We start from the raw sequence: 11,628 nt of genomic DNA, 5'->3' as shown, positions 1-11,628 counted from the left end.
CCATTGCAGTCTGTGGGATGGCACTCTGTAAATCATGTGATTGCTTTTCATCCGTCCATCTTTCTTCAGGAGGGACTACCTCGATTGCTCTGCATGGGCCCGACAGGCTGAATGGCCTCTTCCTTTGCCATAATGACTCTATGGCACAAGAACACAAGAGTAAGGTGCTGGCCGCTTGAGCCTGCTTCACCATTCGATAAGACCACGGCTCATCTGATCATGGCCTTAACTCGATTTTCCTCTCTGCCCCAAAAGCCCTCGAGTTCCTTCGCCATCAAAAATCTAACTCAGCCTTAAATAGATTCAATGACCCAGTCTCCACTGAATGAGTCTTTTACAGTGCAGGAGGTGGCCATTCGGCTGACTGAGTCTTCACTGGCTCTCTGAAAGAGCATTCCACCTAGTCCCACTCCCCTGCCTTGTCCCCATAACCCCCTGCACATTCTTCTCTTTTCAGGTGGCAATCCAATCCCCTTTGGAATACCTCAAATCGAACCTGCCTCCACCACCCTCTCAGGGAGTTCGTTCCAGGCTCCAACTACCCTCTGGGTGAAAAGATTTCTCCTCACATCATTTTTTTCACTGCCGCCTGGGCAAGAGAATTCCAAACACTGACGACCCGAGAGAAAAAACATTCTCTTCGTCTCGGTCCGGGGACCCTACCTATTAAACTGTGTGTTACCTCGTTCTAGACTCCCCCATTAAGGGAAACATCCTCTCCGCATTCACCCTGTCATGTTCCCTCGGGATCTTATTAGTTTCAATAAGATCACCTCTCACTGGGACAGAGGAGTAGCAGCATGTCAAAGAAACTTCTGCTGGCTGGGACTCTCAGACCAGCGGACATGGCCTAAAAGTTAAGGGCCAGACATTTCGGGATGAAGAAACACTTCTATGCGTGGAGGGTGACAGGAATTTTGAACGGTCTTCTGCCAACAGCAGCTGATGCTGGTTCATTTTAACTCCAAAATTAGTAGGTTTCTGTTAACGAAAGGTATTAGGGGGAAAACGGCAGGTGTACACAGTTGGGTCACAGATCAGCCATGATCTCATTGAATAGCTTGAAAAAACTGGAGGGGCTAAATGGCCTCCCCTGCCTGTTGCTGTGTTCCCACCTGATCGCACTGAAGCCACCCCAGTGTCCCTATTAGGGAAACGGGCCATTCATTCCCCCCCCCACCCCCATCGCCACAAAACTGGGGCTTAATGTGCAGCCCAGGTCCTGGGGGTGTTGGGGGTGCAAGAGATCTCAGGACAATCATTTATTGCAAGCGCCTCTCGCCAACCTCAGCCCCCTTTCAGTTCCCCCTTTCAGAAATGAGACACGCGGCACAAAGTTCCCAAGTTGTATTTTTTTTAATGAAAGCAAAAAACATAATGTTTAATTTTGGTTTAAAAACAGAACTAGAATATATTTTGTAAAAGCAAAAACGCTTTTCCATGTTATGAGCTATCACACTTGCAAGTACGCACCCAGAGAGTGACAAGGGAAGAGGTGAGGGGGGGGTAAAGGAAACTGAAGAAAAAGAAAATGAGATCCCAGCACAGGCTGTGTGTGTTTGAGGGCATAACAAATATCGCCCTAGGTTTAACCAATGTCACCTTCACACACACAGGTAAGAGGTTAAGGATTCATTACCAGCTAAACCCTACATCTTTCTAACCCATCCATAAGGTACTTAAAAAGGCAACTTGTTAAAAAATATTTTAATGATCTTTTCTCTTATAAAGTGAGAGTTCACATTCCCGATAAAGAATCAAGTGTACAGTCACTAGGAGTGGGACTAACCCGGAGGGGCGGGGGGATTGTGGTTTGGGGAAGGAGCCAAGAGATTCGAGTCTCGTCTTTTCACCCCTCCTTCCCCCTCAGAGGTTGCTTGAGCCAATCGTCTCCACATCTGAGTCAGGCCACTTTGAGGTGGGAGGACCTTGGAAAAGTGGGTAACAGCCACCCCATTTGGGGTTTGAGAGAGAGCGAGAGTCGGTATGGGGACATAGTGACGGCGGGTGCAGAGGGACAGAACACCTGCCAGGGAGGGATGGCGGGAATGTGTGTGTGTCCATACATGGTATGCCACAAATAGGCAGGGTGCAAGGCCAGCTGCTACGGGAAGGGCACTGACTGACAGACAGACAGGGAGTTATGGGAATGGAAGGTCACTGTTCGAGGTAGCGCGGGAGGGAGTGGGATGGGTCGCTGCCTGCTTCAGTTGCACGTCCTGCTCTCCTGGGGTTACCTAGGGCGTCAGGTGATGGCAACCGGGTAAAGCATCCGTAACTGACCTAGCTCTCACTCTCCCACCCCCACCCATCCAGGCAGTGGGATGATCACATCGCCGGCAATGGCAAAGTGAGATGTTACCATTCTCGGCAGCTCTGCAGCCTTCCGTGCCCCCACCCAACAATGCATCGAGTGCTGGGCAATGCTACAGTGGAGCGGGGGGGCAGCTGCCCTCTATCAAAGTGAGCAACCCCCCCCATCTGGGAGTGGCTCCAGCACAGGCTGTCAAGAAGGCACCACTGTTAATGACTGACTGTATCTCTACTGATGTGAATCCAGCTCCCTCACACTGTCACTCAGTAACCCCTCTCTCCCAGCGTCCTGTGTTACTGACTGTATCTCTACTGATGTTAATCCAGCTCCCTCACACTGTCACTCAGTAACCCCTCGCCCCCAGCACCCTCTGTTACTGACTGTATCACTACTGATGTTAATCCAGCTCCCTCACACTGTCACTCAGTAACCCCTCTCCCCCAGCACCCTGTGTTACTGACTGTATCTCTACTGATGTTAATCCAGCTCCCTCACACTGTCACTCAGTAACCCCTCTCCCCCAGCGCCCTGTGTTACTGACTGTATCTCTACTGATGTTAATCCAGCTCCCTCACACTGTCACTCAGTAACCCCTCTCTCCCAGCGTCCTGTGTTACTGACTGTATCTCTACTGATGTTAATCCAGCTCCCTCACACTGTCACTCAGTAACCCCTCTCTCCCAGCGTCCTGTGTTACTGACTGTATCTCTACTGATGTTAATCCAGCTCCCTCACACTGTCACTCAGTAACCCCAGCACCCTATATTACTAACTGTACCTCTGCTTTGGTTAATTCAGCTCCTTCAGACCTACCCCAAGCCGGAAACTGGATTGATGCATCCCCCACGCCCCTCCCTAAACTGGCTCCGAGGTGCCGAGGATTGTTCGGGGTTATTGGGAATGTGTTATGCAGGAGGCAAACAGGCTGTGCTTAAGCAGCAGTCCCTTTAAAATTTGTGCAGCGCAAGGAACAGGCTGCATTCAGCGAAGCAAAACTAGAGAGAACATTATTCCTTGGGGCCTGCTGATATTCAGCACAGGCCCGGATTGGAGCCTGGGCCTTTCTTGGGTCTTGGCCTGATTCTGAGAGGGTGGAAACAAAGGCTGGACTGGCCAGTTTTTGAGGTGGGTGGGTGAGGGGGCAGGGGAGGGAGTGACATTTATCAGCGGAGTTGGTAACACTTAAGGATTCCTGGCCACTGAGAAGGCCAAGTACAAACTCAAACGCAGATTTCAGACACTCCCGGGTCAGAGGATGCAATTTCTTCAGCAAGTGACACAACGTCACACTGAGTAAAGTCCAAAAAGAGATACATAATAGATTTGTGTATTCATACAAGCAGCCCAGTGACAGACAATCCCAATAACACAAAGTCCCTATCAATCGGAGCCAGTTACACAACTCTGACCTTGAACAAGCCCAATGTAACATAGCAGCCTACATAACAAATCTGCCTGCCGACCAAATCGCAAAACGTTTTACCCCAGAGCAACAATCTGGAAACCTACACCGTCCTGTTCACCACCCCAACTCCCGCCACCCCCCCCCCCCACCACCAATAACACACGCCGCAGGTCTCCCCATCGGCTTGACTTCCCCCGGACCCCCGCAGCCCCCATGGGACTCGGTCGACTCAGGGAGATGTTACGAAGCTGAACCCAGTGGGCGCCCTCAGGCTACCACTGGCCACTCTGCCCGGTACGGGGAGGTGGGTACGAGACTCTCACGGTGATGAAGTGGTTGCCCACCCATCCTACCCCAACCCCCCCACCCCACACCCTTCAACCTTCAACGCCCACCACCACCCTCCCCCCCAACCCTGAATCCAGCTCCCGCTGACCTCTGCAGTACACTGTGTCTGCGGCGAGATCAAGCATCCCCAGATTTCTACACAATGGCAGTGCGTTGGATCACTGGGATCGTGGCACCCGCACAATGGGAAGGATGGAGGGGTTCTAAATGTTGGTTTTTGTGGGGGTGGGTACGGGCGTGTTTGTTACTCAGCAATCATGAAGCTGGAATGCTTCCTACAATCAAACCCCCAAGGACGCCGGGATAAATTGCAGCAGCCCACCACTGCAATGACCATGCCCCCACCCCTGCACCCACTGGCTACTTGAGACTGTCCGAGTCCCACTAGTTCAGTACCAAGCTAAGACTGGCACCTACCAAGTGTGGCAGTGGGAAGGCAGTGGAGCTGGGGGGGCGGGGAACGGGGGAACGATGGGGAGACGAGTTTCAGAGGACCCTTCCGCCTCACCCGATTCAACTGAGGCGAGAGCAGCTTCCGAAAAGGGAGCTGCCCCATCGTCCCCGATCGGACACGTCTGAACGTTGATGGGTGCAGAGGCTGCCGTGCGCAGCGAGTTAAAGATGCTGTGCGGATTATACCTGCAGGAATGCAGTGGGTTAATGGGTGTCCGCTAAAAAAACCAAAAAAAATCGCTTCATATATATAAAAAGCAGCTCGAGTATCATCACCGCTTCATATCCTGAAGACACATGACTACCCAAAACAGCACAGGGTCCGGGGGGGGTGGAGAGGGTGGCGGGGTGGGTGGACGGGCACGTGTTCCAATCCGAAGATCCTCTGCTCAAGCTGACATACCCGTCTTGCAATGTCTCGAGCGACAATCTCCCACGTGCCCGGCTTCGGGTTCCCCGCTGCATAATTCAGCGTCTAACCGAGCTGCACCCCACCCTCTTCACCTCCAGTGCGAATTTCATTATTTACAAACCGCCCCCCGCCCCCCCCACTTTTAATTAAAAAGACAAACAGGTTAAAACCGGCCGAGTACCAAGTGACTGAAAAGGCCCCCCCCAGCCCGACCGAGGGAATGAACGGAAGGGACCGTGTTTCTCACTGCGCCTGGAGCCGGCCGGGACAGCACAGCTTTTACCCGCGGGTGAATCCGTTGGCACTGTGAGCGTTTGCCAATCAGGCAAATACACACACACACACACACCCTGACTGGCAGAGCCCTCTTGCGACTGCACCTAGACTGGCGTCCACCCTTAGCGTCGGCAGAAATCCACCCAGGAGGTTGGTGGGGGGTGGTTTGAGGGATTAGATGGAGGCGGGGAAACAGAAAAATCCCATCTCTCTCTCTGCCTCCAGAGCGGCTTAAACCCCACCCCTCTCCGCTGCTGCTCTGTTTAAAAACGAGGAACGGGGGGGGAGGGCGGGACCAAAAAGGCAAGGAAACTGGGAGGGAAAAGGCCAAGAGGACAGGGAAGTTACACACGTCTCCTCCTCCTCCTCCTCCATGCCCCCCTGCGCCTCCGCCCACAAAGCACCTGCGACAGATTATACCCCGCCCAAGGTTTTTGGCAGGCCAAATCAGGGAGCATGACATTCGGGCTGGTGCTACGGGAGAGGCTGACAGTGTGAAGGCCGCCGGGTTTTCACCGCACCAGCCTGCTGCCGGTCGTGATTCAATGGGAGCCGAAACGAAGGGTGAGCCGGGCGCCGACGTGCTGTGAACTGTTACCGACGGCGACGTGTGTTTGCTGGGTGGGGGAGGGGGGAACGACAGTTCATCCCCCCCCCCCCCACCACCGGTGAACCGGACACAAAGTCGGCGCGAACGGATATGATATGCCAGTTGAAATTCCTTGCGGATTGGATATGAATTCAATGCGAACTAAAGTTCATTTGCGGATTCGGCTGCGAATTCAACGTGAAAGGGGGCGTGAATTCATTGGCAACTGGAATTCCATGCCAGCCGGGCGCGGATTCGGAGCTCGCTCACTGGCGCGCGTGAACACAGTGGGGGGAGCTGTTCGTGGTACCTTAGCTCATGGCCTGCGGCTATCGGCTTGGCCACCCGGTCTTCGCCTCTCACTGCCGCACCCAACAACCCGGATTCGCACGCCCCTCCCTCGGCTCCCGAAAGCTCGCCACCTCGCCCCGTACATCTCGCCTTAAAGGGGCCAGCGTCCCCGTTCCGCGAGCTGCCAACTCCCTTCTGAAGCCAGGCCTCACCGCAACACGCGAAATACGTCGCCGGTCGCTTACCCACTACCCGCCAAACCCGCAACGCGTCACCCCGCCCCACGCCCCCACCAAACTCCTCTTCCACACCATGTCAGCACTGGGGAGAGGGGGAGGGGAGAGAGGGAACAAGCCTCCTCCCTCTATTCCGAGACACCACCCTCTCCCCACCCTCGCCCTCCCACCCGCCTGCCCACCCACCCCGGGATCTTAGAAAAATAAAGTAGGAAAGTTCGGTTTAATTGGAAGCCGCTCGGCGCTTGTTGCCTGCTCCTGGTCGCCGGTGAAGCCCACGCGCCCGGGGTGCCATGGCGGCTAGTGGAGGGGGGGCGGGGGGGTGCCCCGCATCGGCTGGAGGGGCACCCGTTCTGTGCCCTCTTCTACCGTGGCTTTCCAGAGAGCCTGTCGGGTGGGGGAGAAAGAGAGAAGAGAACGAGTGTCAGTGGCGTTCGACCGAGTCAGGCGATCAACAAGCTGAGCCAAACAGCTGCCATTTTACAATGCGCGCGGTGGTGGGGGGGAGACGAGGGCCCACTTGCTCTCTGACCTTTCACCACCTGGGGTCTGGAGGGTCAACTCGGACAGAGGGGATGAAGGGCTCCTTTTGCTGATGGTGGGAGGGGGGTTTGGGGAGGGGGGGCCAGGGCGGAGGCACGTTAGGAATGGAGTCGAGCGATGGGTCAGCCAACAACGTCAACAAGTCTCTATCTATACAGCAGAAGGAAAACATCCCAAGAAGAAAATGTCAAACAAAACAAACTAAATAAAGAGACAAAAGCAAAATACTCCAGATGCTGGAGACCTGAAATAAAAACAGAAAGTGCTGGAAAAACTCAGCAGGTTTGGCAGCATCTGTGGAGAGAGAAACAGAGTTCATGCTTTGCCTCCAATGCAACTATTCTTCAGTACATAGGGCGGCGGCGGGACATAAAGCTTGGTCAAAGAGGCAAACAGGTTTTTAAGGAGCATCTTAAAGGGGGGAAAGAGATTGAAGCGGAGAGGTTTAGGGGGGGTGGCGGGAATTCCAGAGCTTAGGGCCCAGGCAGCTGAAGGTACGGCCGCCAGTAGCAGAGCGATTAAAATCAGGGGATGAGTAAGGGGCCACAACTGGGGGAGTGCAGAGGTCTCGGAGGGTTGCAGGGGGCTTGAAGGGATCACAGAGATAGGACGGGGAGGGGGGTGACGCCATTGAGGAATTTGAAAATAAGCACAGAATTTTAAAACTGAGGTGCTGCCGGGCTGGTGGCCAATGTTGGCCACCGAGCGTGGAGACTTGGTGTGGTGGGTTAGGGTTAGGGCGGTGCTGAAGGGCGAACAAGACTTGGTGCGAGTTAGAACATGAGGCAAAAAGTTTTTTTTTGACAAGAGTGGAAGACGGGAGGCCAAGAGAGCAATAGAGTAGCCAAGAGGTAACCAAGATGAGAGTGAGGTGATGAGGCTGAGCACATGTGCCAAACAGCGGCCATTTAATAACACGATTAGGTCAGGCGTTTTCTCACGTGTTTGCGCAGGCTCGATGGGCCGAAGGGCCTCTTCTGCGCTGAGAGATTCTGTGACGGCGCAGGTATGGGATCGGAAGCTCATCTTGAGCGCAAACAGGACACCAGGGGTGCGGCCGGTCTGGTCTTTCAACCTCAGGGCGGTTGGTTCATTCCCATCGAGCAAAATCCCCAAATGGCCCAAAACCTTCCTCATTCTTTACCTTTCACACTCACGTGATGAACGGATGCTTCAACCCAAGTGGCCACTCAGGGTTGTGCGCATCTTTGGAATTCCCAACCCAGTGGACTGTGAATATACTCAGCGGCTGGGTATATTCAAAGAGTGAGTGATAGATTTTTGGGTGCTAAGGGAATCAAGAGACGTGGGGATAGGGCGAGAAAGTGGAGCTGACGCAGGTCAGCCATGATCTTAACGAATGATGGCACAGGCTTGAAGGGACAAATAATCTACTCCTGCGCTGGTTCCTTGAGTCATAGTCTCCATGAAGTATTTTGCAGCTGGGAAACGCTTTGGGACGTCCCAAGGCTGCGAGGGGCGCGGTTTGAAAAGACAGTCCCCTCCCTTCTGTCCGCAGCCAGTTTGCATCGCCAGCAATTCTGGTGCTCTCTTGTCCTTGCCTGATACTTACTGTAATTTGGACTCCAGCACATTCAGCGTCTGCCTGTCGACGTAATGGGAGAACAGCGCCAGGAGATTCGTGGGCACGAACGAAGGTTTGGCCAGCGATGCCTGTGGAACCTTCAGCAGCTCCCGGGTCACGGCAAACACCAATTCAGTCCTGAACAGTGGGAGAAGAGAGCGATCAGAAGAACAAGTCCACTGAGGCTAAACTCGAAAAGATCATACATTCACCAGCCGCCGTGAACCCAGCCCTCTGAAAGACTCCCTTGGACAGGTACCGCATGGGTTAGATACAGAGCAAAGTTGTTCCCTCTACACTGTCCCCATCAAATATCCCAGGCCAGGTACAGCACGGGGTTAGATACAGAGTAAAGCTTCCTCTACACTGCCCCCATCAAACACTCCCAGGCCAGGTACAGCACGGGGTTAGATACAGAGTAAAGCTTCCTCTACATTGTCCCACCAAACACTCCCAGGCCAGGTACAGCACAGATTGAAATACAGAGTAAGGCTCCCCCTACACTGTCTCATCAAACGCTCTCAGGCAGATACAGCACAGTGTGAGATACAGAGTAAAGCTCGCTCTACATTGTTCCCATGAAACACAGGGCAGGTACAGCATGAGGTTGGTACAGAGTAGATCTTCCTCTGTACTGTCCCCATCAAACACTCCTAGGACAGGTACAGCACAGGGTTAGATACAGAGCAAAGCTCCCTCTACACTGTCCCCATCAAACACTCCCAGGACAGATACAGCACTGGGTTCGATACACAGTAAAGCTCCCTGTACATTGCCCCATCAAATACTCCTAGCACAGGTACAGCACGTGGGGGAAGAGTTTTTTTTATTAATTCACGGGATGTGGGCTTTGCTGGCTGGGCCAGCATTTATTGCATGTCGCTACTTGCCCTTGAGGTGATGGTGAACTACCTTCATGAGCCGGTGCAGTCCATGAAGTGTAGGTACACCCACAGTGCTGTTAGGAAGGCAGTTCCTGGATTTTCATCCAGTGACAGTGAAGGAACAGCGATATATTTCCAAGTCAGGATAGTGAGTGATTTAGAAGGGAACTTCCAGGTGGTGCTGTTCCCATCTATCTGCTGCTCTTGTCCTTCTAGATGGTACTGGTCATGGGTTTTGGAAGGTGCTGTCTGAGAAGCCTTGGTGAATTCCTGCAGTGTAGATGGTACACACTGCTGCGACTGTGAGTCGGTGGTGGAGGGAGTGAATGTTTGTGGATGTGGTGCCAATCAAGCGGGGCTGCTTTGTCCTGGACGGTATTGAGCTTCTTGAGTGTTGTGGGAGATGCACTCACCCAGGCAAGTGGGGAGTATTCCTCCTAACTGGTGCCTTGTAAATGGTAGATAGGTTTTGGGGAGTTAAGAGGTGAGTTGCACATCACAGGATTCCCAGCCTCTGACCTGCTCTTGTAGCCACAGAATTTATATGGCTTGTCCAGTTCAGTTTCTGGTCAATGGTAACCCCAACCTCCCCCCGCCCACATAATGTTGATAGTGGGGGATTCAGTGATGGTAATGCCATAGGATGTCAAAGGGTGATGGTTAGATTGTCTCTTGTTGGAGATGGTCATTGCCTGGCACATGTTTGGTGAGAATGTTACTTGTCACGTGTCAACCCAAGCCTGGATATTGTCCAGGTCCTGCTGCATTTGGACATGGGCTGCTTCAGTGTCTGTGGAGTCGCGAATGGTGCTGAACATTGTGCAATCACCAGCGAACATCCCCACTTCTGACCTTATAATGGAAGGAAGGTCATTGATGAAGCAGCTGAAGGTGGTTGGGCCTAGGACACTACCCTGAGGAACTCCTGCAGTGATGTCCTGGAGCTGAAACGACTGACATCCAACAACCACAGACATCTTCCTTTATGCTAGGTATGACTCCAACCAGTGGAGAGTTTTTCCCTGATACCCATTGACTCCAGTTTTGCCAGGGCTCCTTGATGTCACACTCAGTCAAATGCAGCCTTGATGTCAAGGGCAGTCACTCTCACCTCACCTCGTGGGTTGAGCTCTTGTCCATGTTTGAACCAAGGCTGTAATGAGGTCGGGAGCTCAGTGGCCTTGGCGGGACCCAAACTGGGCATCAGTGAGCAGGTTATTGCTAAGCCGCTTGGTAGCACTGCTGATGACCCCTTCCATTACTTTACTCATGATCGAGAGTAGACTGATTGGGTGGTAATTAGCCGGGGTGGATTTGTCCTGCTTTTTGTGTACAGGACATAGCTGGGCAATTTTCCACATAGCCGGGTAGATGCCAATGTTGTAGCTATACTGCAACAGCTTGGCTAGGGGCATGGTAAGTTCTGGAGCATAAGTCTTCAGTACTATTGCGGAATATTGTCAGGGCCCAAAGCCTTTGCTCTATGCAGTGCCTTCAGCTGTTTCTTGATATCACAGAGCGAATCGAATTGTCTGAAGACTGGCATCTGTGATGCTGGGGATCTCCGGAGGAGGCCGAGTTGGATCGTCCACTCAGCATTTCTGGCTGAAGATTGTAGCAAATGTTTCAGCTTTACCTTTCGCACTGATGTGCTGGGCTCCCCCACAGTTGAGGATGGGGATATTGGTGGAACCTCCTCCTCTGGTGAGTTGTTTAATCGTCCACCACCATTCACGACTGGATGTGGCAGGACTGCAGAGCTTTGGTCTGATCTGGTTGTGGGGTCGCTTAGCTCTATCACTTGCTGCTTATGCTGTTTGGGGCGCAAGTCGTCCTGTGTTATAGCTTCACCAGGTGGACATCTCATTTTTAGGTATGCCTGGTGCTGCTCCTGGCATGCCCACCTGCACTCTTCATTGAACCAGGGTTGATCCCCTGGCTTGATGGTAATGGTAGAGTGGGGGATATGCTGGGCCATGAGGTTACAGATTGTGTTCGAGTACAATTCTGCTGCTGCTGATGGCCCACAGCGCCTCATGGTTTTCTAGACTTGAGTTGTCAAACCTCTTCGAAATCTATCCCATTTAGCACGGTGGTAGTGCCGCACAATATGATAGGCGGGACTTCGTCTCCATAACGACTGTGTGGTGGTCACTCCTACCGATCCTGTCATGGACAGATGCAGCTGCAGCAGGATGAGCTATATTCTTCCCTCCTGTTGGTTCCCGCACCACCTGCTGCAGACCCAGTCCAGCAGCTATGTCATTTAGGACTCGGTCAGCTTGATCAGTA

At 53.0% G+C, this 11,628-nt stretch overlaps 1 protein-coding gene across 1 annotated transcript in view; it reads right to left on the bottom strand.

Moving 5' to 3' along the window:
• Window positions 1-6,517: 6,517 nt before the first annotated feature.
• Window positions 6,518-11,628, bottom strand: part of LOC144672008 (protein PAT1 homolog 1-like) — a 40,194-nt gene continuing 35,083 nt past the window's right edge. The window contains exons 16-17 of the mRNA XM_078533941.1: window positions 8,441-8,590; window positions 6,518-6,711 (exon numbers count right to left, since the gene is read on the bottom strand). Of these exons, the coding sequence (XP_078390067.1) occupies window positions 6,690-6,711; window positions 8,441-8,590 (172 nt within the window). The 3' untranslated portion in view covers window positions 6,518-6,689. The remainder of the gene's footprint in view (window positions 6,712-8,440; window positions 8,591-11,628) is intronic.

This window comes from Cetorhinus maximus, chromosome 35 (assembly GCF_964194155.1).
Source record: "Cetorhinus maximus chromosome 35, sCetMax3.hap1.1, whole genome shotgun sequence".
In the NCBI taxonomy this organism is placed as follows: Eukaryota; Metazoa; Chordata; class Chondrichthyes; order Lamniformes; family Cetorhinidae; genus Cetorhinus; species Cetorhinus maximus.
The sequence above is the reverse complement of the archived record's forward strand: the minus strand, read 5'-3'. Positions and strand labels throughout refer to the sequence as shown.